Source organism: Cercospora kikuchii, assembly GCF_019650295.1.
Source record: "Cercospora kikuchii DNA, contig_00002, whole genome shotgun sequence".
In the NCBI taxonomy this organism is placed as follows: domain Eukaryota; kingdom Fungi; phylum Ascomycota; class Dothideomycetes; order Mycosphaerellales; family Mycosphaerellaceae; genus Cercospora; species Cercospora kikuchii.
This window is the reverse complement of record NW_025408583.1, coordinates 2,568,757-2,594,972: the sequence shown is the minus strand read 5'-3', so window position 1 is coordinate 2,594,972 and position 26,216 is coordinate 2,568,757. Positions and strand designations below refer to the sequence as shown.

Below are 26,216 nucleotides of genomic sequence, written 5' to 3'. Positions count from 1 at the left end.
TGCAAGAGGTAGGAGGTACCAGCATTCTTCACCGGTCACAGCACAGCACTTTCCCTGCCACTAGCAACTTGTGCATAGGCCTGCATAATGTCTCCAGCCACGAATCTAACATCGAGGCAATGATGAGCGACAGAGCAATCATGCGTGGACCTGCGAATAGCAGTGTGCATTATCGAGGCATGTGGTGTAGATACTGTACGTGCAACAAGCCCCTGCGTCCTTGTTCTGGCGAGTTGGTGTCACGTCCTATTACTGGCGTTCGTCACCAGCGACTAGGATACTAGCCTTACTGTAGGGCTGCATCGGCGATGCTGCGATGCAACATCAAGCGTAGACTACCCGCTCGTCGCTTACAGGCAAGCACAATCAATGCAAACGATAGTCCGTTACATAAGCACCGTCTTTCGAGCGTTTCATTCGAGAGGCATGCCGGCCTGCGACCTAGTCAATCCCTCGCACAGACCGAGTTCCGAGACCAAAACCACCAGTTTGTGAGCTTCCCCTCCCTAGACAACTGGAGGTCTGCGGAGATGCTTTCAAAGACAGGAACGCGGCATCATAGTCCAAAGCTTGTATGCTGACTGTTTACTTTCCGATGCCAGAGCACATGCTGCGTGTCGATCTTCACCAAGCAGAGAACATAAAGTTCGCTTCCCGTGGATCCACAGCTTTCATAGCTGTTGCAGACGAATGTGTAGCAGAGCAGTTCGGGCCCGGACCATATTCGTCGACCGCGCCCGCACCATTGCTGCAGACTAGAGAAGGCTAAGACAAAAGAGACATGTGTGCACAGGCAAAGAGATGCACAGGTTAAATCTTATTCAACGCCTCTGTCGATCGTCTTGCCCGTGCCCTAATTTGTCGGCCAAGCGCGCAGATGAGTGCGGGACAAAGAGTACTACTAGCATGTGATAACCACTCGCGTCGAGTGAACGTGAGCGGGTCTTCGCTGATAGAGTCCACGACTCTGCAGATCTCCTGTCCTGCGCATCATTGCCTTGCCCTATCTTCGTGGGCCTGGAATTTGCTGTCGCCGACGCAAAATGCACCCAACTCTTCGTATCGGCAACGGGCCGCCATTGAGATCTGACTTCTCTCAGGAAGTAACCAAGGGCGATGATTATGCCGACCGACTCGCCTTGAGGTTGCCATCTCGAGAGATAGCGGACCCTGGTGGACGTGGAACTCCGGACTCGTGTTTGTTGTGGACTGCCATTTGTGGCAATAGCCCAAAACGTCCTTAATGATCCGGTTTAGCTGACACCGTAAGTTGCGAGCTCATCCGCAAGCAAGCATAGTCCGCAATGACTCTGAGGAGTTCTGCGCGCTCTGACATTTTGTCTTTCTTTTCACCTCCAACCGGACCGTGGCTCTCAACTGATGTTCAATCAACCGGCTTGTGCTCCCCATGCAGTGTCTCTGGCGCTGCAGTGACAGAGGCAACAATTGCTATGGAGTATGGTGCTTGTGCAGACTTCTGTCACTGCTGTCTGATCCACAGGCCGGCAAGGCGTCTGGTCAAGGCATCACGCTCCAGCTTCGTTCTCCTTGAAGAGAGAACTCAGCCCTCTGGGCAAGCTGCTCGAATGGCAGACTTTCCTGATGTGCGATGACAAGCCATGAGACTACAGCTGCGGACTCGCAGATGAAAGAGGTCTATCTCACGGGCTTCGCGGTGAAAAGCTCAGAATGGCCTACCAGCGCAGCTGAGACACATTCTGTGGTCGCCGAGCACAGCGCACATATCACAGACTTGTCGAGAGCAGCCTTCGCATCGCGTCTCATTCTCCACGATACCGTCGTCTAGGTCCATGGCATCGTCTGGTCTGACATTCTGGTCGCAATCCTCACATATTATGACGTCGGACGGAGCTTCGACTCTCGAAGTCCGGACAGTCATCGGCGTGTCTTTTGAATGCTGGCCTAAGTTCCAGAAGGAGTGTAGAGTTGTTCGTTGTGTAGGAGTCTCGGATGTCATGGCCGAAGTGGCAGGCGCAGAAGCCATGGGCGCTGCGTGAGGAAATTGTCTTTGTGCTTCGAAGAGTCGATTGATCGTTTTGGCTGTCCATTGTCAAGTCAGCAAACGCGGCTCACGCGTGAGGAGGGAGGAAAAGAAGCCAGACATACCGCAAAGCTGCTCCTCATCTGGGCGTGCTCGGTGGCGTTTACGCGTACGGCTGTTGAGATGCGAGGGCGAGTCTTCGTATGTTGGCCAAGACCACGTCGATTTGGTGAATATGGCGTCGACGGGTTTGGACTGGTGGTAGAAAGATGACAGTGGACTTGACTGCATCGTCACGTCGCTGCCGTCTGAGCCTGGCGAAGAGAAGGCCGGCGAAGATCGTTTCCGCTTGAGCGCCATTGTGCAATTTGCTCTGGCTGTTGTTCTATATTCTGTGCAATAGATATGGCGGTAAACAGATGTTGCTCGATGGAGAGGCGTAGTATAGCAGAGAAGCATAATGTAACGGAGACGTGAGAGGCGAATGGAAGACGCGTGCGAGAACGCGTCCATGCGCTCTCCGCGTCCAGGGCTCTCTCGGCCAGCCACTTGCATGACATAATCGTCATTTCCCCCACCAACCTACAAGCACACACATATAACTGCATCTCATCAAGACCCCAACAGCAGTTCTGCCATCCGAATACACCATGTCCAACGCCCCAGTTGTCCGTCAGGCCAGTCATGCTGGGTCGTGGTACTCAAGCTCCAAGACCCAGCTCGATGCACAACTCGAAGGCTGGCTATCAGCCGTGAAGCCGCCAATCTCTGGCATCGCTTCACAGTCATTTGGTCAGTCGTATGCGGAACTGCCAGTGCCAGGGGCGCGGGTGATTATTGCGCCGTATGTATAGATGTGGACAAGAGGTTGGTCCGTGTCGTGTGAGGCTGCTAAACTCGTCCGCAGACACGCTGGCTACTCGTATTCCGGGCCAGCAGCGGCATGGGCTTATCAGTCTTGGGACGTCTCGAAAGCGTGCGTTTCACAGCTCATCTTCCACATAGGTCATCTCTTGGCCTTGCCACAAGCGTCTGCACCAGACTGCATGTGCTGACTGCAGTAGCAAGAGAGTGTTCCTGCTCGGGCCATCCCACCATCATCCGCTGTCTAAGGCAGCCTTGTCACGATGCACACACTACGCCACTCCGCTGGGAAACCTCGCCGTTGATCGAGAAACAACATCCAAGCTGTATGAAAGCGGCTTATTTGAGTGGATGAGCCAGTCAACAGATGAAGATGAACACAGTCTGGAGATGCACCTGCCCTACATCTTCAAGATGCTTTCCAAGTGCGCAGCTCCATTCCGCAGTCCATCTCCTCGTAATCGCGACTGACGCCCACCAGGTCCTTTGGCGAAGACGCTTCTGCTTTGCCACCCCTGGTTCCGATCATGGTCGGCAATACCTCCCCCTCGACCGAGCGCAAGCTTGGGCATATTCTGGCTGAGCATCTTGCAGATCCTGACAATGCTTTTGTGATATCCTCCGACTTTGCACATTGGGGAACACGATTCAGATACACGTTCTATAAATCTCCTTCGGGAGCCCCTGCCAGACTCAGCTCATCGGCCCAGGCCCCGAAGGAGCCGCCAATTCATGAGTCGATTAAAGCAGTGGACTTCGAGTGCATGGCTGCCTGTGAAAGCGGCAGCCATGAGAGCTGGCTGGAGGCTTTGGAGGAAACCGGAAACACAGTTTGCGGCCGACACCCGATTGGCGTTATCATGGCTGCTGTCGAGGAGGTACGGAAGCAACGTGGCGATGACTCGATCGGAGCTTTCAAGTTCGTGCAGTATGATCGAAGCAGCTTGGTTCACAAGGTGAGCGATAGCAGTGTCAGCTACGCTAGCGCTTTCGCTACGATCTGAGCGGACAGCCGTCCCAGAACGCAGACACCGACGTTGCGCGAACATGTGTAATGCGTGTGGTCACTCATGCAAATGCAAGATAGAGGTTACAAAGGCTCGTCTGTCGCAGCACACTACTACAATGCGCGGGTGCATTTGGTACTATGTGCAGTTTTACATTCAAATCTCCTCGACATGATAGACCCTTTCCATCCGCGGTCTGAGAGAAAGATGCAGCAAGAGCGGATTTTTCGTACGACCAATGCTGCAAGTCTCCTCCCGTGAAGTATGCACGTCCGCCCTTGTATCTTGTTTCGTAGCTTTCGGACAAAGGTCAAACAAGATCGCCTAGTCTTTGAATCTGCGGTTCGCGTTCTCGCCAAACAAAGTCGCCCTCACGGCAGGCAGAGCATCTGTTTCTAACAGGTGCAATCGCTCCTCGAATGTGTTGTTGATGTCGATCTTGCCAGTGCTGTTGAGCAGAATGACGCCTCCAGCGCTGTGTGGTGTCAGTTAGCATCAATCGGGCACGTTGGCCGGGGCCGTAGTATTACTTACGAGTCCTCGGGCAGGCGCTCCTTGTCGTCCACCTGAATTTCCACATCATTCTTCATGTTCTTCTTGAACTCCTCCTTTGCCTTATCCGCAGCTTTCTTGACGACATCGTCATCCTTCTTTCGACATCTCAGTGTGACCTTCTTCTCGTTGACAAACGCATACAAGCCCTCGAGAATGAGGTCCTTGAGGACCTTCTCGTACTTGGACTTGTCCTTGGTAGCGCTTTCCGACAACTTCTTGTTGGCATCCTCAAACAGCTGATCCAGCAGCTCTTGTCGTGCACTCAGAATGCGCAGTCGGGTCTTGTTGGCGAGGGTGGATTTGGTGATTTGCTGGCTCATGCCGGCCTGCGTGAACTTCTTCTCGTACTCGCTATCGATTCGGGAGGTCTCTGAGCGCACCAGCTTGGACTTCTCAATGCTGAATTCTTCGTCGGCCTTGAGGTGGATTTCTCGTGCCTTCTCCAGCGCCTCCTGCCGGATGAAGGCAGTCATCTTCCGGAGCTCATTGTTGACCTGGTCGTCGGACATGGCGTGTATTTGCGACATGGCTGCGGCGCGACAGAGACCAGCTGTGGGAAAGCAGTATGCACAAGACTTGGGAAGGCCTGGAAATGCCAGATGAGTGGGTAGTGGAGTGTGGTCGGGGCTAGACAATGGTGCGTGTGGCTGTCAACGTTGCTTGCGGTCGGCGTGCACCTCCCAAGCTCCATTTAGCGCGTCATCAGACCTCCACGTACCTACATACATGGACCTGATCTCTTGACCCTTGACCGACTCTCTGTTAACACACTGCCACTGCCACGGAACGACGCCCTTCACATCCACTTTCTCAACACCATCCCGCCTTCGTGTCTGCGCTGCAGAATCAGCTGCGCCCAGACAGCCAACGACCATGCGATAACACGCCTGTCTACCGTCTTCGGAGCCCGCAGACACACCACCGCCACCTCTGCATCTGCAACGAGCGATGATGCGCGACGGCTTCTCCATGGACCCGGGCGCCGCCCTTGCCATGGGTGTCATCGTAGGCCTGGCATCCACATGCGTCCAATCGGTCGGCCTCACGTTACAGCGCAAGTCGCATATGCTGGAGGATGAGAAGACAAACGAGTGCGACCGCCGGCCCCCGTTCAGGCGCAGGCGATGGCAGATTGGGATGTTCCTGTTCTTGATCGCGAACATTATCGGCTCGACGATACAGATCGTGGCTTTGCCGCTGCCGCTCTTGAGCACGCTGCAAGCCTCAGGACTCGTTTTCAACAGCATATTGGCTAGCCTGCTTCTACAAGAGCCTTGGACATGGAGGGCTGTGTATGGTACGGTACTTGTCGCTACAGGAGCTGTGTTGATCAGCTACTTCTCTGCAATGCCCGAGCCCAGCCATAGCCTACAACAATTGCTGGTATTGCTCTCCAAGCCTAGCTTCCTGGTCTGGTTCATTCTGTCCTTGGTCTTCGTACTGGCTGTGGTAATTATGACATTCTTCCTACGATATCTGCCTGGACACAAGAAGGAAACTCCGCGAGTGCAACTCGTGAATGGCATGGCATTTGGCCTGGTATCTGGCGTGCTTTCCGCCCATGCGCTCCTGTTGGCTAAAAGCGCCGTGGAACTGGTCGTTCGGAGCATTACCGACAAGCAAAACCAATTCAAAACGTTCGAGCCCTGGCTACTTCTACTGGCCTTCCTCTTCTTGTCGCTATCGCAGCTTTACTACTTGCATCTGGGCCTGAAGCTTATTTCGACTAGCATTCTTTACCCCTTCGTTTTTTGTGTCTACAATATTGTTGCCATATTGGACGGCTTGATTTACTTTCAGCAAATGGACCGTCTGCCTCCGCTATCTGCTGGATTGATTGCGCTAGGAACGGCACTACTACTTGCCGGGGTCCTTGCTCTTAGTTGGCGTCTGCAAGACGATGATGATTGCGAAGAGCACCATCCACATCAAGCCGAGATACCTCAAACACTCATAGCGCCCGGCATGGGATTCGTTGGCGACCCAGACACGGAATCCAGTGACGCTGATTCGGCTTTCGCAAATGATGAGCAAGATGCGGAGCATGGCGAGCATACGCCGCTCATTCGCAGATCGATTCAGAGAAGTCACACGACCACGAGCAAAACACCCGGCCACGGGCCCAGCGCCAGTCATGCGTCTCGGCGAAGGCATCGTGCATCAACGCTGAGGGAAGTCAGGGCGATATGGGAATCACTGGGTGACGAAGATATTCGCTACGGCACTTGTGATCAGAGACCTAGTTCGGCGAAAACTGCTCCAAGCGATGATCACACCCGAGAAAGGAGATCTAGTGTAGGGAAGGCACAGGCCGACGCATCGATCGCGGATTCTGAAGAACGGCCACCTCTGTCGCGTTCGAGCACTATGCCAACACCGCACCACCGCGCCCGACGAAAGAGTCGCAACGCCCTGTTCTCGGATCTGCTCAATGGTGACTGGTGGGGACGGAAGAGAAAGGACAATGACGATGAGCGTGATGAAGAACATGACAGGAACGAGTAGATAGCACGAACAAACCAATAAATTTATGCAAACAAATCAGCAACTTGAAGTTCTAATGCTGCGTCTTGCGGGGTTGAGATGCTCAGGCTTTTAGAGCCGCACGAAACACTGGTAGAGCTCACAGAGACTTTCGCGTGATGTGGAAATCTGATAAGTTGCTCACCATACGCCCACCAAACGACTGTGTAGGCGAGTGTATGTGTGCGCCAGGATGTGGCGTCAATGTCTGTCGATCGCCGACTCGACTAGCGCGGCCGCATCGAAACCCCTGCAGAGGCGGCTGCTTTTCCTCTGTGATGACCTCGCCGACTGCACCTCGTTCCAGCGGACCGCCACGGCTCTTGACGACTCGACAGACAACGGCAGCGATGTCGGTGATAGGCACCTTCAGCAGCGAACCGACATAACAACGCGCACTTGGGGATCGGCCTCGAAAACTCGGCCGGTGGCACGATGGGTCAGCGCGATGCAGCCTCGAACATGGCCAAGGCATACAGCGTCTTCGTGCGGCTGGTGCTGCCGCCGTACACGATCCACTTCAAGTCGACAGGCTATATGAAAGATGTGACATTGGAGATGCTGGACAAGAAGGTGTGCAAGGAGATGCTGCGGAGAACCGCCAATGATGCGATGGCAAGAGAGGCCATTGGACTCGATGCCAAATTCTGGGAGGACCTCTGCACATTGCTCAAGGCGGCGATTCCGAGCCTCGAACGGAGGAGCTTCACCATCTGGGACCCCAGCAGTGTCGATTATGAAAGCACAAGTGGAGCACTGATTGCTTCCCACTATCCGGCCTTGTGGAAGGACCTTGAGCGTCTCAATGATCTGGTATCGATCAGTCGGAACGTGCTGACAGTGGGAGATCGCGTGCAAGATCTTGCCGCTTCATTCAGCATTGATGCCGAGATATTCCGCTTGATCAATTGCTGTGTCCGGGTGACAGCTCGAGGCTACGATGGCGATGCAGGCACTGGAGACGAGGATAAATGGCAGTGGATTGTGAATGCATACAAAAAGCTCCTGATCACCAGCCTACAATTTCTGAACAATCTGGTAGCGCAGAACGAGAGGCGAAAGCTCATGCTGTGGGTATCTCTGTTCGATAATACCACGGAATCGACGCTCGCTCCCGAGGATGTGCCCGAGACCTCCTCTGCCAGCTTGACCGACGTACCTTCCAACCCCACGTCGAGGCCGCCACATCCGCTCAGTAGTGAGGACTTTTTGATCGCATATGGCACCAATGGGGTGGAAGAAGTGTGCGCAGATGGCGCACAGCCGCTATGGGACAACACTCCATTCTCGGACTACCCATTACCGCAAGAAGCTTTGGAAGGCAGAGAAAAGCTGCGCAGTCGAGAGCGATTCGATGGCAATGGGTATGCAATGTTTGTGAAACGCTTGAAGGACCTGCAGGTGGAAGATTATCAAATGGAACGAAAGCGCAAACCAAATTATGCCGAAGCCCATCTGGAATTCCCAAGACGATGGGCCGAGTTGTCTGACGAGGACCACGAGTACTGGCAAAGCTTGTTTGATGATGCCATGGCGAAGTATCGCCAGGACCTCGCCGTGTACGAGGCCAAAATGATAGCGGTGACGGAGACTCAACCTGTGCTGCGGAGTGATGTGCCCGTCGCCGAGCAAACGCGGCAGGTTGAACGTAAGATCGCGATGCTGGAGGAGCAGCTGGCCGAGAAGTACAGGTCAGAAAATGCAGATGTCGCGCCCCTGGAGCCTCCGGTATACGGCCAAGATGGCCATCTCACTTTCGACAACGAGAGCCTGAAGTCTCGGCCTGTAGTCCCTGATGACATGCGAATGCTCTTTACTGCTGACGCCGGAACGAAGATACTGGAATCGGGCAAGGCGGAATTGATGAAAAGACTTGAGGGCTACGACACGGGATCTAATGCGCATCTCATCTCTCCAATGTCTCCGAGGAGCGAGCCAGCAGAGGCCATCCCACTCGAGCCATCTGGTATTGATCCAGCATCTCAGGGCACGTCACCAAATACCTCCGCAGTCGCACACTCGTCGCAACCACACAACACAAGCGCAATACCAGGCGAGGAAGAACCCGCAGATGAAGTGTTCGACGAAAGCGCAGGGGATGACGAGGGAGAAGAAGAAGAAAGCCAGGAAGCGGAGGACGAAGAGGAAGAGGACTATCCAGGATCGACAGAAGACGGCCGTGGGCTGCTGACTGACGTACCTCTCATTCTAGGTCCTTCGGAGATTGAAGTCCTGCCAATGCTCATCATGAGCGGCATAGTTCCGCCGACCAATCTACCTGCGGCATTGAGCGATGATGAACGCAATGCCTTGATGAATATGCACACTGTGCGGACACATCTACTCCTGTCGCAAAGCAATGGACGCAACCTCCTTCGCGAATTGCTCATCTTTGTCGCCGCATGGGATCTACGAGAAGAAGAGTTATACTTCAAATTCATGGTCAAGATCATGGAAGCAATACTGAAAAACGGCTTGATGCCGTACGCATATCATGCGTTCAGAGACCGTTCACGATCAAAGGATATCATAAGTCCTGCTCAAGCTGTCATCATGAAACTTTTGACGTGCATATTCCGCGCCAGAAGCGACGCCGCCAAACATGCGGTGTCCGCCAACAATCACAACAAAGCCGGCCATTCTGCTGGGCATACTTTGGCACATGCTGTGGTACCCTCGAGAGAGAGGGCATCATTTCCACCAAACATGCCTTCAAGGGTCGATCTGCATATTCTCAATTTCATCTTCACGGAGTTCCGTCAGCACATCATTCCACAGACTTGTGCGCTCATATTTTTGCAGGGACAGATCCATGCTGGGCGGGCTAGTCCAGAGGACTTTCCTCTGAATTTGTGGGACATGGAACGCATGTACGAAGGCGTGTATCAGTATCTGGAATTCTTCGCTGTACTTACCGAAGAAGGCGTGTGGAAGGGCATTCTTGGCGAGTGGGAAATGGCGAGCGAGCTCGTGACGCTCCTGAGAGAGCTTGAGGGCGGCATCCCTAAGATGGGGTCGGTCATCCCTCAAATACCACGCCGAGTGTCAAGTCATCCTCCGCAAAGGGCGATGTCAGTCGACGCGGGTACCACGCATCATGCCTCGAGGGCGACTGCGCAAGCCGCTACCAATGCGATCCAGCACCCAGCGCCCGTAGCAGTGGAACGGCCATTCGATGTCACTGCACCAGATCCGACACTGCCACCGTTGCCTGTACAACCCCCAACCAACGGTACAGGGCCAGTATTCGAATCAGAGACACCCTTAGCATATCCCGAAGACAATTTGCCATCGCTCGCGCAGGACCTGCAGCACGACCAAGATGAGCCCAGCGACTTCGAGTGGCGCAATTTGAAGAAGCTCACTGTGCTCGTGTTATCGTCACTTATTTGGAAGAACAGGACTGTTCAAGATCAAGTGCGCAAATATGGTGGCTTGGAAGCCCTGGTCGGCTGCTGTAGGGCTGATGAGCACAACCCATACATCAGAGAACATGCTATCATGTGTCTCCGCTTCGCGGTTGAAGGCTGCGAGGAGAACTCCCGTGTCATCAAGCAGATGGCTGCCTCGCATCCAGCTAAGAGTCTAGAAGGGGGCCGTGTCACCGCTGGAGCGAAGGAAGCAGTCCCGAGCGAGATCCTCGACGAGAACAACAATGGGGTGTATGAGACGTTTCAAGACGGAAAAGGACAGATTGGACTTCGTCGAAAAGAAAGCGCAACCCAGTCGACAGCCCACGGGCCTGCGGTTGGCTCGTCGAGCGCCGCCCCCAACACTGCCAATACAGGAGCGCAGAAACCCCGTCTGAGCTCTACGAAATTGACCGCAGAACGAGCAGCAGAACTCATGAGCAGTGCTTTGAGTAGTTTGCCTCTGGGGGATAGACTTGTCACCGACAAGCAAAAAGCCGATGCACTCGCAAAGCTCGATCGCGCATTCGAGAGCACGGAACGTGTTCTTGGAAGGGGGAAGAGAGGATGAAAGGCAACAGTGACGTTTTCAGTGATCACATCAAATATTTTGAGATCCAAAGAGCGCAAAGAGGTTCGCTGAACTCATTGACGCCACGTTCGTATGGACGGAAACCTGTCCAGAACGGAATCAATCAGGACCAAGAGCTGGCAGCACCTTCGACCCAACAGTCGTTAAGCCTAAGCCGCGGTTTTGGGGGTGGACTCGGTTACAACTGCGATCGATCACCATTCCTTCACCCACGCCTGCCATGACGAGATGACGAATGGATGATCCTGGCGAACGGTACGGATAGGCCTCTACACAGCGTTGTAGCAAGATTGCACTGCGTGCCCTGAAGAGTGAAGACGTGAACGTACCACTGCGCTCGAGAGTAGAGACATTAGCTCGGCATCGTCGAAACCTGCCTCAGCTAGTAAAGATGCTCATGCCTGCCAACACTACATGTGCATATTCTCCGACGCAGCCATCATCCACCAATACGACGTACATATAAGTGAACACCTTAGCATAGCCCAGAGATACCAAGGCTGTCGTGCTTCATCTGTGCTCCGTCCGTCTTCGCATCAACCGTGAGGCTCAATGTTTTACCCGAGCCTTGGCGAGAAGGACTCGGAATAGCCCCCAATCGTGAGCGTGCGGGGGTTGGAAGTGACGGTCTGCACAGGTGCTGCACGTGTGAGTCCTCGACACCGCTTGAAAATAGGCACGGAATAATGCGTGCCAGCGCATTGGTTCGATCGAGCACCATACGATGCCGACTTCACTGCCATTGATGTTGGCAGCGTTGCGCGGAAAGATCCGGCCCCGAAGAGCTACGCCTTCGCGTGCAGCATACAGCGACGATCTGTTGACGACGACTTGATCATCTTCGACAACACAGACAGGAGGTAAAGTTGGTCTTTTGTTATTCGCAAACACGCGTTCGTGCGTTCGTCCATGTCGCATCCTCAAGGATGAGAAGCTCGGTCACGTTACATGGCACGCCTCTCTGCCTCGTGAATGGCTACCCAGCTGTTCCCCGCAGTGATACACAGGTACATGACGACGGTCAGGCGGCGTCTGTACCAGCTATGCCACGACAGATACACCTGAATGTCATTTCCGTCCTGCTCCCACTGCTTGACCTCGCTCTACCTTACCGCCTGACCGAAGAAGGGAAGCTCCAGCTTGCTCCTCCGCTGGTCCAACCACAGATTGACCTCCTAGAGCCCATCATATCAGGGCAACGTGACCGATTGCCTAGCTTGTTTGTCAGTCAGCTACCCTCGCAAATCCTCAAGTGCGGACCGATTGGGCGTGTTATGTGGTGTTGAGAGACCTCTGAAGAAGTGTTGGGCAGTTTGCGGGGCGCTCGGCTTTGCTGCTAGGCAGTTTGGCTGTGTCTCTAACATGTGAGTGTCACTCGCGGGTACATTCGGAGCGCTTCACGAGCCTTGCGCAGTCGACGTCGCTAAGAAGAGCGCATTGACTGCGGCAAGCGACTTCGGTCATGAACAATCATCCGTTATGACACTAGATTATTGTCGCGTACTGACCTGAGACCTGAGCACAGAGCTTGAAAAGCTACGCACCAGTGTTGCCCGCAACCATCTGCAAACATCTTGTGAGCAAGCAAACACCACAAGAACCGATACCTTTAAGGCAGCTTCCGCAAAGATGGCTTCAATCGTTGAAGCAGCGAAGCGAAAAGCTGAAGGCGCTCTCACAGCGGCCAAAGGCGCGGTAGAAGAAGCTCCAGCAGCCATGCAGAAGGCCACGGAAAACCCGCAGAAAGCGAAGCAGGACTTCCTACACTCACCTGTTATGCGTGTAGCCCTACCTTTTATCAATGGTGGAGCAGCGGGCATGGCCGCAACGACATGTATCCAGCCGATCGATATGATCAAGGTAAGTCAGCCCAAGAATTCCCTCTCAAGCACCTCCAAGCATGGAGCAGGTTGCCGTGTCCATTTGAACCTGCCCGTTGGCAGAGGCCTGGCCCAGAACTTAATGCTAACGGATGAGCGCAGGTTCGACTGCAATTAGGTGCGTCTTAACCTCTCAATCGTCGTTCCACGTGTTGTGGTCAGCACGAAGATGTATCCAATGTGATCGCAAATCTTCTCGAAACGCGAGCTGACTCTTCTTTGTCAATTATAGCTGGCGAAGGTGTGAAGACGGGGCCCAAGCCAACGCCGCTCAGCGTCACACGCGAGATCATTGCTGCTGGCAAGGTAATGGACCTGTACACTGGTCTGTCCGCCGGACTCCTGCGACAAGCAGTGTACACAACCGCCCGTCTCGGATTCTTCGACACTTTCATGAAGTCCTTGAGCACACGAGCAAAAGAGCAAGGCACAACAATTGGATTCAAGGAACGTGCAGCTGCCGGTCTGGCAGCTGGAGGCATCGCGGCGTTTGTCGGAAACCCCGCAGATCTGGCACTGATCCGCATGCAATCGGATGGCTTGAAGCCCAAAGCAGAAAGAGCCAACTACAAGGGGGTCGGCGATGCGCTGATGAGAATCGCAAAGAATGAAGGCGTGGCCCGGCTTTGGGCTGGTGCGTCGCCGACTGTTGTGCGAGCAATGGCTCTGAACTTTGGACAATTGGCATTCTTCTCTGAGGCGAAAGCGCGCCTGAAGGACTCTTCACTGGGCCCAAGGACTCAGACTTTGACCGCATCTGCCATTGCCGGATTCTTCGCGTCTTTCTTCAGCTTGCCGTTCGACTTCGTAAAGACCAGACTCCAAAAGCAGTCCCGAGGACCCGATGGCAAGCTTCCATACAAAGGATTCGTTGATTGCTTCCAGAAAGTCATTCGAGAAGAGGGTCCGCTGCGCTTCTACCGCGGATTCTCGACTTACTACGTCCGCATTGCGCCGCATGCAATGATTACGTTGATCGTCGCTGATTATCTGAATTTCATCACAAAGTAAGAGGTGGTATCGGATGGAGTTTTCGAGTATTCGGGTCGTGATGAGTGAAGGCAGGCAGGATTGAAGATGAAGCAGTTTCGCCTTAGACAGTGCCATTCTGGCCTATTGATGGATACAACAGGTATTTAGACCGCAGAGATAGTCCGCGAAGGTAGTTCGCAAAGAGAGTCCACGTCGTTCCAAATGTGCAATGGAATTGCTCGGAGCACTGTGCCTTCCGGCCCCCGGAAAGTCGGCAGCGGTTTCTCCGCTCGTCGCGTCGCCCCTCGATGCTTCACACGCGTGTTTCCCACTTCGCGTCAATCGACAACTCGAACACCAGCCAACCGACGACAACATGTCTGCGCGAGTCCGCCAACCTACTGCGACACCAGGGCCATCTAGTCGCGCTCAGGGGAATGCGACACTGCCTGACTACCAGCCGCCAACCTTCCCACTAAACCCCGATGCCCAGCGCGCCCTCGCCAACGTGCTGAGAAAACACAATGTTCAGAGACTGGATGGGCATATCACGCAGGCCCAGCATGAGCTGACGACAACTGGCGCGGCGCTGCACGACAGACTGCGGGAACTTGAACACAAGCTGGCCGCGAGACAACGCAAAGAAGGCCAAGGCTCAAGATCGGAGCGCCTTGTCGAGTTTGAGCGACAAGTACAGGACACGCGCGAGAAGGTCGACAGCATGACAACACGGATGGAGAAGGAGATGCGTGGCCTGGTGGACTGTCGCGTGAGCACGAGCGCCCTGCAAGACGCGGTGAAGGCAGCAGAGTCTGATGCGAAGGCGAATGCCAGTACGCAGGCGACTACACAGCACACGCAACCGCACACCCGGCGCCGGGCAGGGACTCGCGACGACGCCAATGAGGATGAGGATGAGGAAGATGTTGTGGAAAGTACTGAGCAGCCCTGGGATCCTACCGACCCGGCTGGTGGCTCTCAGAGCGCACCGATGGAGGTATTTGACAAATGTGTTCAGCAATCAAGAGAAAGGTTCCACGGGCTGCCTCTATACGAGCGTTATGCCGAGAACATGGAGTATGCGAATTTCAAGAGCATCCTTCATGATGCTCAGCACCCAGATACAGATCCACCAGACGCGAGCCAATGGTTCACAGAGGCTGGTGCTCCGGCGCCTGGCGAACGTCGAGACGAAAACGACCCGGATGCGTCTGACGACGATATTGAGGTCATACGAGGGCAGATCAGCACGAAGTGTCCGCTCACGCTTCAGGAATTCAAGGAACCTCTGACGTCGACCAAATGCCGACATACTTTCGAATCGTTTGCAATACTGGAGCTTATCGCGCAGTCCGCAATGAGACCCAAAGCAGCCCAGTGTCCCGTCCCTGGATGCAGTGCGATGCTCGAAAAAGGTGATGTGCGGCCGGATATGCTGACAATACGCAAAATCCAGCGCATACAGAGAAACAGACAACAGCAAGAGGCCGAGGAGGACAGTGGCAGTGAGATGGGCAACGGAACACAGGGCAGAGGTCACATCATTGATGATGACGATGACAATGATGTGGATGGCGCTTCTCACCAGATGCAGCCTCCAGTCAAGCCTGAGCCTCGATCTACAGCTTCTACTGCACGACCTCAGCACTCGCAACCACCTCGCCCTAGCCAAGTAGTGGATCTTGACGACAGCGACGACGAAATGGAGGACTGATGCGGGTGGACAGATGTGACACTCTTTAGTGAGCTACTGATACAATCATGAATCACACGCAGCAGAATGCATCACTTCTGCCAATCATTCCTCCACAGCTTTTCCGCCCACTTGCCTTTCATATCGCTCTGGTTCGGATCAGGTTGTGACGTGCTTCGCGACTCCTTTCCAGTATCATTCACTTGCACGACCATACCCCGCTTGTGTCCGCGTTCCATATTACTACTCATTTGCATCCCAATGCGCTTTGACTGCCTCTCTCGCGTCCCTTCTCGACCTGCTCGGCCAGTGAGTCGACGGGAAGCACGCTTGATGGATTGTCGAACGTTCCATTGGCGGCGTTTTGCCAGGACCCAGAGCACTGTAGAGGCGACTAGGTACCAAGTCAGTTAACAGCCTCCTCGTATCGCTCACATGTGAATTTCACCTCCGATGATTGCCACAAATGCTACTACGACGATGATGGCAATCAGTCCACCTTTTGACAGGTTGAAAGATCCTGATTGCGAGCCTGAAGCCCCGGCATCTGCGTCGATATTGCTTGCTGATCCAGTGATTCCTGTGCCGCTGTCGGCTGTCGTCGAGGCTGCACCTGTCGAGGAGCTTTCTTGTCGCCTGAGAGCCCCAGCAGCTGCCAACGAGATACAGCCCATGATGGGCAGGGCATGGAGCCTCATAATTGAACCCTGCTGTGAAAGGCAACGGCGAGTACTCTCTGAAAGACACGGCGACGGGACGACGACCTACTATCTACCACTGTTCGTGGTGAAGCGCGCTCGGCGCGCGACCATGACCAGCTGGCGCGCATGAGAAACGTGATCACATTTTGCGTCCCAATCATTATAGGAGGCGCTTGAGGCGGGTATCCAATGAGATGCGTAAAACGCAAGATGCTGTGTTCGAGTGAAGTGGTCGTGCTGATCCGGCGGCTACGGGTTCGCGACGATGATTGGTCGGCGGCGACAGAGCCAAGAGAAGCAGTGCCTGCATCATGTTGTGCAACTTCACTCTCTGTCCTTTCTACCTCCTACACCTGCAGATGCTCTGAGCTGGCATCGTCGCATGGTCGTGTTGAAAGGTCTGAGGCGGCGAGGTCTACGGTCTTTTCCTCGTGATTCTCCCTCATCATGGACGGTGACGCAGGCACGAGCCGGATATCGTGCGCCACGGCGATGTGCTCACATCAGTCGTAAGTGGGATGTCGATAATGATGCTACTGAGAGAGTCGTACAGAGGTAGTATGGCTTCTGCGTTCTGTTCACACCTTCTTGCCATCTCGACCGGCAGGAGCAAGTGCGTGACAATGTGCCTGCCGTCCAGCTACCGCCACTTGGCAGTAGCTGCTTGCCTGCCTGTTGGCCATCGAACAATTGCTTACTGCACGCGTCTCCTCTCGCATCGAGACTCCCTTTCGCACTAACACCATTGATTCGTGCAAAATCGATCGCCCTCGTCGCAGGCGTACCGCAGGAGGCACCTGAATGCAAGATGGCCAGCATGTACGCGCACGATTCTGAACCGGGCGACATCCGCGACGAGACGATGCGTGATAGCTATGACGAGAGTGCTTTCACTCAGAACTGCGGTTCTCAACTGGCTCAGATCGACCCCGCGAGCGGCCTTGTACCTGCAAGCAGAGAGCGTTCCGGCCCGAGCAGCGATCATTGGCTTCCCTCCACAGAGCCGATCATGTACAGCCAAGAGCCTGCGCTTGATCAGCTTGACGGTTTCGGCTCCGATTTCGAGACAGCGACGGAGAACCACGTACATCCAGACGCAACACACCATGACGGTATGTTTCAAACGCCAAGCAGAGTGGTGTCAAAAGCCATAGTTCTCCAACGACCTCGATCGATTGACACAAGGCAGTGCAGCGATCAAGTGATGCATTTACAATACATCGACCTGGGGTTACATTCTCGCCTGCTCCTGCTCTTCGTAAACCCGAGGAACCAGTGCTGGGGAAGCGGAAGCGGACGCAAGCCCTTCAGGAAAAGCAAGAGACGTCCCTACAATGTGCTGAACGAAAGTCTTCTCATGGCGTCCCACGAGCTCAGCATCAGCGCGTCCAATTAACGCAGCCTGGCAACCGGCACTCTCCTCCTCGATTGCCGATGCAGACACATGCTTCTCGTTTGCAGCTCCGTCAGGTACCACTCGAGCAAGCTCTATCGCGACGTAGTACATTTTCGACGACGCGAACCACTGGTTCCTCTAGCTCAAGCCGTGCCAGACCATTCTGGGCAGCTTTACAGCCTACTCGTAGCGAACATGTTCCAGCGGAGACACAAGTTCCAACCGACAGCTGCCAGGCAGAGCTTTCTGATGAATCCCATACACTCGGGGCGGTGAGTAGTATTGGAGACGTTGAGACTATTGACGATCCCGACCCCAAATCTGGCATGCAGGCTGTACAGCCCACTGATGGGGATTCACACGTCTCGAACGAGCAGCAGCAGATGCGAGTGGACCGACTACAAAACAAAGCGAAGACACTGAAGATATTCATGGAAGGCCTCGGCAAGGACATGCACATTCTCAAACAAGACTTGGAAGCTCGCCACAGAATTGCTGACCAAGTTGAAGCAAGGTCCGCCGAGCAGATGGCCGCCCAGGATGCACTGCTCGAGAAGGCGAATAATTTGAAGACTGAAGCATTGCAGCTTGCTCGAGATGCTACAAACGATCTTGCAGTCCTCCAGGCTCGCACGAAATCGCTCGAGGAGCAGCTGCTTGACCAATCCAACGTTCTTTCCACGGAGAGGAGTGATCGACAGCATTTGCAAACACAGCTGGACGCGAATGCGAATCACAATGCTCTTCCTGAGATAAAGTCTTATGCCCGTAACATCCTCGACAAGCTACACAAAATCCAGGCAGATCTGGAGAATGGAGACTGGTGCAATTCAAATGAGTCGCTGGAGAAGCTGCTGGCTGCATCAACGGACCTGAATTCACAACAGGCCGCGACTGTAGAGAGTGTTGCATCGATCAAAGCAGTACTGGACTCTGTCTCAACCAGGTGAGTCTTGATGCCCTGTGCAAGCAGATGCAACCACTTGGGTCTATGGCGAAACGTTCCCTGCCGTTGCACAGATACGATCCATGCATATGCATCGTTGCTAACATGTGCGCAGTGTTGCTGCTCACGTTACAACGCCCGACTCGGACTCTGGAATCGAGGTATCCCTCAAAAAGCACTTCGACGACGCGTTGGGAAATTTGAAGGCCAGCCTGAGCCAACAAATCAAGTTGGCTGAACAAACGATTGTTGATCGTGAGACCATGGCACACCTCAAACAGCAGCTACAAGCTACGAGGGACGGAGCTACAGACCTGGCTTCCAACCTGGACACCCGCACAAGAGAATTGGCCGCCGTCCAAGCACAGCACGAGGCTCTACAGACTCAGCTCGCTGCGCAACAGAAGTCCTGCGAAAACAAACACTCGGGGAAGTTGGCTCGCGTTGAACTCGAATTACAGGAAAAGGCACGGGTACTGCAAACCACGAACTCAGAGCTTGCAGCGATGACAGGTGAGACCGAGTCACTGCGTGCAAGTGTAGAGTCGCTTCAAAAAGAGCTGGCTGATTGGACTGCACATGTTTGTCCGGACCTCGACCTGCAACGTTATGAGAACAAATTGGCCACGGCAGTGGAGACAGCGAGGAAGGAGACCACTAAAGCCGCCAACGATCTGCATATTCACACGAAGATGGAGAGCGAGAACAAGCTGAAGCAATTGAGCACGAGAGTGGAACAGCTCGAAGCGGAACTGGTTTCTGCCAGGAGCAAGGCCACAATGCCCTCTCTCCGTGAAAGCGAACTTCAAAAGGTGCAAGAGCTGGCTCGCAACAAGGAAGCGGAAGTCCAGAGCTTACAGACCCGCACGAATGAGCTCGTTACAACGAACAACCATCTGGAGAAAACAAATGCGTCACTGAATGTGCAACACGAAGCGCAGAAACAGCACATGCAGGAAACAATCGAGACGAAACAGAAGCTCAGTCAGGAACTCGACAACATGAAGAACCAGCTCGAAATTTCCAAGGAGGGGCTGCATGCGGCAGAGCATAAGCTGGAGCAGTCCCAGAATGATGCTCGTCGTAAGCAGGAGGACAAGGAAGTCACGTGCCAGAGACGAGTAGAAACCCTGCAGCACCGTGTAGAGCAGATGGGAGCAGAGTTGTCAAAGCACGTAGAGGATCGACGCAAGCATCAGCACGAGCTCGAGCGCGTCCGGGCCGAACACCTTCAAGAGCACAAGAAGGAAGTTACTCGCTTGACCAACCAAGTGGCCGATTCTGAACGTGAGAAGGCTCGAGCTCTCGCAGAGTGCCGGCGACTTACCGACGAGCTGTCCGTGATAAGAGACATTCCAGGTGGCGCTCAAGGTGTTCTAGCAACCCTCGGCTCGATACAATCAAATATCATTGTGCCCTGCAGCCAGCAACCGAGCGGTGCCACGGGAACGAATCAATCGCAGAGCGCCGCCATCACTGGAATTCAAGATAATCTTGCGACGAAATCGGCTACGAGGCCAGGTCAAATTCCAGCGTTACCTGCAGTCGTGGAAGAATCACAGTGCAATGTGTCCGGAGCCATGATGCAGGATGCGGCCATGTCGCAAAACTCCCTCGGGCCAGTGATTGAAGAGTCCCAATGCTGGGAAGATTTCATTAGCCATCAAGCTAAGATGTCTTCACCACTGTTATCGAGACAGGACCGTGGACTAGGAGCGCGAAACGGCGGTAAGGGCGAGCAATCGCATGACAAGCGTTTCGTCATTCCAACCGCAGCACGATCCTCTGTTCCACACCAAGGCTTGCCTACATTCGCTGGCTTCAATGCAAGCCAGACATTGAGCCAACCAATCATTGTCTATGAGGACCATGAGGACCAGCATGTCAGGAGTGGGACAGGAGCCGAATACGATCGCGACAGCAATCCCGTCGCGCGAATGCCCCGTCCAAACTCCTCTGCAAAGCGCTTGAAGCCGAATCCTGTCCTGCACCGCGCTCCGAAGGGAGTGCATACTCAGGGCCCGGAAAGCCAATTCTTGTCACAGTACGTGACTCCGGAGCCGCACCGTGGTTCCAATACTGCCAGGGCGGGAGCAGCTGCCGGGCAGAGTAGCTCTCCAGATTTCATCACGAACGTGCCAGTAGATACTGGCTTGTATCTCGGCTCTCGCTATGGCCCACGTGGAGCGGCCAACGATGCCAGACCGCGCGCAAATGCGCCTCAGGTGAAGCACAAGCCTACCCAGGACCGCACAGCAGGCAATGGATCGCAGCACATGGTCGAAGGCTCGGCTCGAGCTGAAGCCCATAGCCAACAATTTGCCCAAGCCGCAACAGGAGGCCGTCCACGACAGCCTCGTGGCACCAAGAACATGACGAAAGGTAAGTTTGAATTCTTGAGAGGTCATGCTTCTTTGGTCGCTGATGGGTACCCAGGTCAGCGGATGAGTGCACGCTTTGCACGTGAGCTAAAATGAATGGTGGGTGATGTTCTGCATTCTCCATGATTGCCTCAGCTTCAGCTGCTGCGTTGCAGTGTCTGAAGTGCACACTATAGCATACAAGCGATGTTGCTAGCTCTCTGTGAAGCAGCGAGGAAATGGGGCCCGATCTTCTGTGTTGCCCTCGACTCTTCAGTTCTCGGCGGCGCGAGATTGGACGGGCGAAGCAGGTAGCCAGTCAAAACTGCTGTACCTTTGCGTATCTTCGTGCATGCCTCGTCTCTTTGCGCACAGGAAGCGCTTCATGTGATCATCCTATTCACACAGCATGTCTCCTTATCAATGCTTATCCTTCCGGTGCCAATCGGCTCTCTTCTAAGGACTCCGACCGCTTCTCTGCCCCTCAGATGGGTAGCCGGAGTCGGGTGCTGTACGGTGGGCAGGGAGTGATGCATAATGTCGTGTTGGTGTTGGGCAGCTTTATTTTCCGCCGCGCTTCGCTTCGAGGAACAAGACCTTCTTTTTCACTGTGTCTGCGTTAGAGTTGTGGTGTAGTGTCGAGGGTCTCGCGGAGGATCGTACCGACAGGGTCGTACTTAAGCATGGACAGTGGGCGATGGGTTCGTGGGCGTGTGAAGGTCTTGTAGTACCCCGTCATGGCCATGGATATCAGGCGCACGGCGATGGTGCGCGATTTGGCTGCAGTCGTTGGTCAGTTGTATTGCACGGCGCATTGAGAACGCCCAAGCAGGAGCCGGCGTACCTTTTTTAGCCATCACAGAGTGACCATGCGGTGTTGGTAGCGATGGTGTTGGAAGTGGTGATGGCGAGTCGTCACGGGCATTGCAGCAGACCTCCGCGTTGCCGCATTCGCACCGAGACCCATGCCGCTCGTGAACTCCCGGCAGTTTAGCCTCGGCGTCCCGCTATCACATGGCGAAGCAGCGACTCGTTTGTCCTGTTGGTATCTCCCTGTAGCGTTTCTCATTGTTGAATCTTCCACCCTTCGTCGCAACACCAAGGAACATCGACTTGCCGCCGCCATGGTCGCCGACGCCCTCATCTACCACCCTTCGGTGGCCCACTTCAACCGCTTTGTCGCTACCACCAGTAAGCATTCCGCGAGCAATGTAGAACGCGCAGCGGTGCTGATGGCCATGTAGTCGGGCGCGACAAGACCTTGCGCACCATTCAATACTTCTCCCGCTTCCTCGCCTGGTACCTCTACCGCACGAACCACCCGCAGAGCACCGTCGCCATCTTCGAGCAGATCAAGAAGAGCTTCGGTAGCGCGCGCAAGGCCTTCCGACTGGGCAAGTTCGTCGAGCACTTCAAGGCTGCTGCCGTGGCTGCCGACTCCAAGTCGATGGACCCAGTGCTCAAGTATTTGGCCGTGGGTCGTCAGCTAGGCTATGCCTTCTACCTCGCGCTCGACGCCGCGACCTACTTCGACCAGACTGGCATTTACAAGCTGCAGTCGGGCGCCAGGTTACAAAAGGAGGCATACCGTGCCTGGTTCACTGGTCTGGCATGCAATATTGCTGCCGGTATTTACACGCTATACAACTTGCAGCAGATTGCCAAGCAGCAGCAGCAAGCAGGCGGCGATGCGGAGAAGAAGGTTGAGCAGAAGACATTGGAGAAGTATGACACGCTTGCATCGATACGCTACTCGTTCACTAACAGCTCGCGCAGGGAGAAAGCTGCTACACAACTACAGCTCTTGTCCGACGTCTGCGATATCACTGTTCCCGGAAGTGCCATTGGAGTCGTTACCTTGGATGACGGCATCGTTGGCCTTGCTGGTACTGTTTCCTCTGTGATAGGCCTGTCAGCAGCCTGGGCGAAGACTGCGTGAGGAGAACCAACCTAGAATGTTGAAGTGATGACAGGCCACGGCTGCGTCTATCGGGGTGAAGCGATTTTTGCGATTTTCTTCAAATGTCAATTCTTTATTTCTCCCTCGCAAACCTCTCAGCATCCGTTGGAAACAATCAGATGTTCTCATTTTCACATCTTGAACGAAGCGAAAGATCAATTCGACAATCCGGGGTAACGAAGATGACCGCACGTCCGACGAATATGCGCCGGGCAATCGTCCCCGCAGTGAAGACAACCTGGCCTGGTCCTCGTCGAGGATTGCAAAGTCAACTCTGCCGCTGGATCCGCTGCTTTTGTTACATTGGCGGCGTAAGCACGTGCGGTCCTGTCCGAGTGATGGCGCATGATGTTGTGCAGCAATTACTGTCTGATCGCGGTTGAATCGGTGTGTGGTGACGGCCGTTCACCGTGCGAAGATGTTCAACATCAAACCCCAGATGCGGCGTACAGTATCGCAAGGTCCCATCGAGCGACTGTTGACGGAATGGTACTGCAGGATCCGGAGCGAGTGCACATGCTTCTCGTACTACCGCGTGGTGCCACTTCACGCGATTGTGATCGTGGTCGTGTTTATGTTTCTGCCTAGCAGCATTATTGTCAGCAGTAGGCTTACGGGAAACGGGACCGGATCAAAATTCCTTCCGTTCCCGTACGGCCGTCTGGACGTTTGTAAGATCCGTTCCCATTCCCACTCTCTCGTCTCTGCATCTCTACACACTATTTGCACCGAGAAAAGAAATGGAGTCGAAAGCCACTGTTCGTTCCTGTAAGTCCAAGCCACCAAAAATGTTTGTTGTCCGTTCTGCCGTTTCCGGTCATGTTATGTTGTGGGGCTCCGTGATCCTCAACTTGACGTCGGGCTTTAGGGCATTACAGGTCCATATTTGAGAGACATCTTCTTACCAAGACTATCAGGTACCACTTGCCACAAGGCTAAAGCGAGATGTGTGCGACGAGTTGGACAAGAGATTTGCGAACGGTAATATGCCCAACATTCGTGCTTTCCTCCCCATTGGACGGACTCTGGTCAAGTTGCAAGAGCTCGGCATGAAGACGGTTTCCACGGCATAGAGTATACAAATGCCGTTCGTCGAGACTGGTTGACTCAATCGATCACACAAGAGTGCTTGCAAACGAGCTTCGATCAATTCTGGACCGCTGGAGAAATGCTGACTTTCTGTATTCAGGTGCGCGAGACTTAAAAAGGAATGCCATGCTAAAGAGCCGATTCTGAGAAGGCGGAAATCAATCAAGACAACGTAAGTACTCGATCTCTGACATCAATTCTAACAGAAATCTGCAACTCAAAACGCCATCGGCCTGGACATGCGAGGATCTCGTCAATTTTGTAGCAGAAATACTTGTACTTCGAGCCATTGTCTCTCGACACTCTGTGTGCTCCTGCGGTTCCTCTTTGGCCAATTGGCCAATAATCAGCCTCTTCAAAACAACAGCTAACCGCCGACTTCAGACGCGCTGCTCAATTGGAGAAGCTGGAGAGCAAAATTGAGCATCTTGTCAACGCGCTGTCCTCACAGCAATCCAATCCTCCCACTCGATCGGATCATGGCCAACCCTCGCCCCCAGTTTCCCATGTGCCGAGCGAAAGAGCAGGCCCTCGGGGCGAAATTAGCCAGGAACTCATTAGTTCTTTGTGCTGCGACGCTACCGAACAGGATCTGGAGCCGGAAGAAGTGTCCCGCGATCAATCACCTACCAAAAATGGCATAGCCAGTAATAGATTGACAGCCGTAACGCTGAGCGAGGCGGAGCACTTATTGAATCGATACCAACGACTCATGTCTCCAGGCCTACCTTTCGTAATCATACCGACTTCTGTCACAGCCCAAGAGCTGTACAAGGCAAAGCCGGTCCTCCTAAGAGCCATCACTACCGTCGCACTGTTCCACGACCTCCCACGGCAACGACTACTTGTGAAGGAGCTTATTCGAGATATGAGCGATAGGATCATGCTCAAAGGAGAGAAATCGATTGACCTACTTCAAGCGTATGTTCTCACGACGCTAAGTAGGAATGGCGGACTCGTGCTAATGCATACAAACAGTATCATAATATTCGTTGCGTGGTCGCATCCCCATGTGTTTTTGAATCGCCAGACCAACAACATGCTCTATCTCGCAATGGCGATGGTAGCCGATATGGGTCTCGGTCGTCAGCCCCACAGCAATGCAATCTTCGGTGTGGAATTGCGGGCACAAAGCAACGAGGGCCACCGCATTTTGCTCGGTCTCTTCTACTTCAGTTCCAGTGAGTCTTGATCATACGCAAGGTTGATCCGCCGCAGTCCAGACTGATTCCGCCGTTTCTAGTGCTATCATCGTCTTTCCATCGAATTGATGCGATGCCATTCACTCGCCATATGGAGAGCTGCCTTCGAACACTGGAGCAATGCCGGGAACGAGAGAGCGATTGCCTTCTCGTGCAGATGGTCAGATTGCAACAAATCATGCAGTCGATGTGCACCGCAGACTTGTCGACGGTACCAGCGAAAGTGTATACCAAAGCTCTCAAAGCCGATCTTGACAGAGTGGGTCAGTCAGACCCCAGCAAAGGAGACAATCTATTTCTCCGTATGCAGTCCCTCCTCGCAGAGGTGTTTTTGGTGAGTACACACTGGAACATCAAGCCCGCAATTGCTGACGACAAAATAGTGGGAAATGACGCTCAACGGCCTAGTCGAAGACAGGAACGTATCGTTGAGCAGTGTTCTGGATGACTTGTACCAATGTGTGTCAGCGGTCAAGGCCTTTGTGGAAGCCTTCTTCGACATTCCGCCATCACTATACTTGACATTGCCCTTCTCCGTTTTTGCGCAGTTCGGACACGCGTTCATTGTCTTGACGAAGCTCGCATCGCTGGACATCGATGGCTGGGATGTGAAAGCTTTGAACGATCAGCTGAATTTCTCCTACGTTATTGAGGAATCGGCTCGACTGTTCGAAGAAGCCACCAGAGCTGGGCCAGACGGCATCGTCCTCAATAACAATGCTCTTGGCAAATGGTCGCAGCGGGTACTGTACATGCAGAGCGTGTACAAGTCGCGGTTTGGCGAAATGGCCATGGGCAGTTCGAGGAGTACGACAGACGTCGGCAAATACACTCCAAGGCAGGACAATTTTGGGCATCCGACGCCGCCTGATGACATTCTGAACGTGGACTTTTTCAACTATCTCGACGCCGACTTTTGGTCTACTGTGGACTTCAGCACAGATCTGGGATTTGGAACAGCAGGCAATGGGATTACGGCAGTCAGCTAATTGTCAACATGTACGAGCATTGTACAATTATTCGCTCCTCCCGTCCTTTCCAGAAGGATTAATAATGGTCGAACT

At 53.9% G+C, this 26,216-nt stretch overlaps 10 protein-coding genes across 11 annotated transcripts; 8 read left to right on the top strand and 2 right to left on the bottom strand.

Moving 5' to 3' along the window:
* Positions 1 to 2,652: 2,652 nt before the first annotated feature.
* CKM354_000325200 (uncharacterized protein) lies at positions 2,653 to 3,870 on the top strand (the record flags this gene model as incomplete). Of its 2 annotated transcripts, none has more annotated exons than XM_044798439.1 (4): positions 2,653 to 2,846; positions 2,910 to 2,978; positions 3,067 to 3,291; positions 3,348 to 3,870. In XM_044798439.1, 4 exons carry the CDS (start codon positions 2,653 to 2,655, stop codon positions 3,868 to 3,870), a joined length of 1,011 nt encoding a protein of 336 aa, XP_044654374.1. The 2 variants fall into 2 exon arrangements, with proteins under 2 accessions (XP_044654374.1, XP_044654375.1); XM_044798440.1 differs by having other exon boundaries at positions 3,064 to 3,291.
* Positions 3,871 to 4,197: 327 nt separating this feature from the next.
* CKM354_000325100 (H(+)-transporting V1 sector ATPase subunit E) lies at positions 4,198 to 4,955 on the bottom strand (the record flags this gene model as incomplete). The annotated part of the gene is made up of 2 exons (XM_044798438.1): positions 4,198 to 4,348; positions 4,408 to 4,955. The coding sequence occupies 2 exons, from the start codon at positions 4,953 to 4,955 to the stop codon at positions 4,198 to 4,200; spliced, it is 699 nt and encodes a 232-aa protein (XP_044654373.1).
* Positions 4,956 to 5,379: 424 nt separating this feature from the next.
* CKM354_000325000 (uncharacterized protein) lies at positions 5,380 to 6,933 on the top strand (the record flags this gene model as incomplete). Its single annotated transcript, XM_044798437.1, has 1 exon — positions 5,380 to 6,933. The coding sequence occupies one exon, from the start codon at positions 5,380 to 5,382 to the stop codon at positions 6,931 to 6,933; it is 1,554 nt and encodes a 517-aa protein (XP_044654372.1).
* Positions 6,934 to 7,386: 453 nt separating this feature from the next.
* CKM354_000324900 (uncharacterized protein) lies at positions 7,387 to 10,932 on the top strand (the record flags this gene model as incomplete). Its single annotated transcript, XM_044798436.1, has 1 exon — positions 7,387 to 10,932. One exon carries the CDS (start codon positions 7,387 to 7,389, stop codon positions 10,930 to 10,932), a length of 3,546 nt encoding a protein of 1,181 aa, XP_044654371.1.
* Positions 10,933 to 12,582: 1,650 nt separating this feature from the next.
* On the top strand, positions 12,583 to 13,844 carry CKM354_000324800 (uncharacterized protein; the record flags this gene model as incomplete). The annotated part of the gene is made up of 3 exons (XM_044798435.1): positions 12,583 to 12,813; positions 12,936 to 12,951; positions 13,066 to 13,844. The coding sequence occupies 3 exons, from the start codon at positions 12,583 to 12,585 to the stop codon at positions 13,842 to 13,844; spliced, it is 1,026 nt and encodes a 341-aa protein (XP_044654370.1).
* A 337-nt stretch (positions 13,845 to 14,181) lies between these two features.
* CKM354_000324700 (SUMO ligase MMS21) lies at positions 14,182 to 15,519 on the top strand (the record flags this gene model as incomplete). Its single annotated transcript, XM_044798434.1, has 1 exon — positions 14,182 to 15,519. The coding sequence occupies one exon, from the start codon at positions 14,182 to 14,184 to the stop codon at positions 15,517 to 15,519; it is 1,338 nt and encodes a 445-aa protein (XP_044654369.1).
* Positions 15,520 to 15,590: 71 nt separating this feature from the next.
* On the bottom strand, positions 15,591 to 16,196 carry CKM354_000324600 (uncharacterized protein; the record flags this gene model as incomplete). The annotated part of the gene is made up of 2 exons (XM_044798433.1): positions 15,591 to 15,892; positions 15,947 to 16,196. 2 exons carry the CDS (start codon positions 16,194 to 16,196, stop codon positions 15,591 to 15,593), a joined length of 552 nt encoding a protein of 183 aa, XP_044654368.1.
* An 811-nt stretch (positions 16,197 to 17,007) lies between these two features.
* Positions 17,008 to 21,018, top strand: CKM354_000324500 (uncharacterized protein; the record flags this gene model as incomplete). The annotated part of the gene is made up of 4 exons (XM_044798432.1): positions 17,008 to 17,311; positions 17,389 to 18,541; positions 18,657 to 20,923; positions 20,978 to 21,018. The coding sequence occupies 4 exons, from the start codon at positions 17,008 to 17,010 to the stop codon at positions 21,016 to 21,018; spliced, it is 3,765 nt and encodes a 1,254-aa protein (XP_044654367.1).
* A 1,007-nt stretch (positions 21,019 to 22,025) lies between these two features.
* On the top strand, positions 22,026 to 22,840 carry CKM354_000324400 (uncharacterized protein; the record flags this gene model as incomplete). Its single annotated transcript, XM_044798431.1, has 3 exons — positions 22,026 to 22,092; positions 22,146 to 22,626; positions 22,678 to 22,840. 3 exons carry the CDS (start codon positions 22,026 to 22,028, stop codon positions 22,838 to 22,840), a joined length of 711 nt encoding a protein of 236 aa, XP_044654366.1.
* A 761-nt stretch (positions 22,841 to 23,601) lies between these two features.
* Positions 23,602 to 26,141, top strand: CKM354_000324300 (uncharacterized protein; the record flags this gene model as incomplete). Its single annotated transcript, XM_044798430.1, has 7 exons — positions 23,602 to 23,629; positions 23,779 to 23,842; positions 24,051 to 24,122; positions 24,335 to 24,871; positions 24,929 to 25,131; positions 25,194 to 25,486; positions 25,536 to 26,141. The coding sequence occupies 7 exons, from the start codon at positions 23,602 to 23,604 to the stop codon at positions 26,139 to 26,141; spliced, it is 1,803 nt and encodes a 600-aa protein (XP_044654365.1).
* Between the last annotated feature and the right edge of the window lie 75 nt (positions 26,142 to 26,216).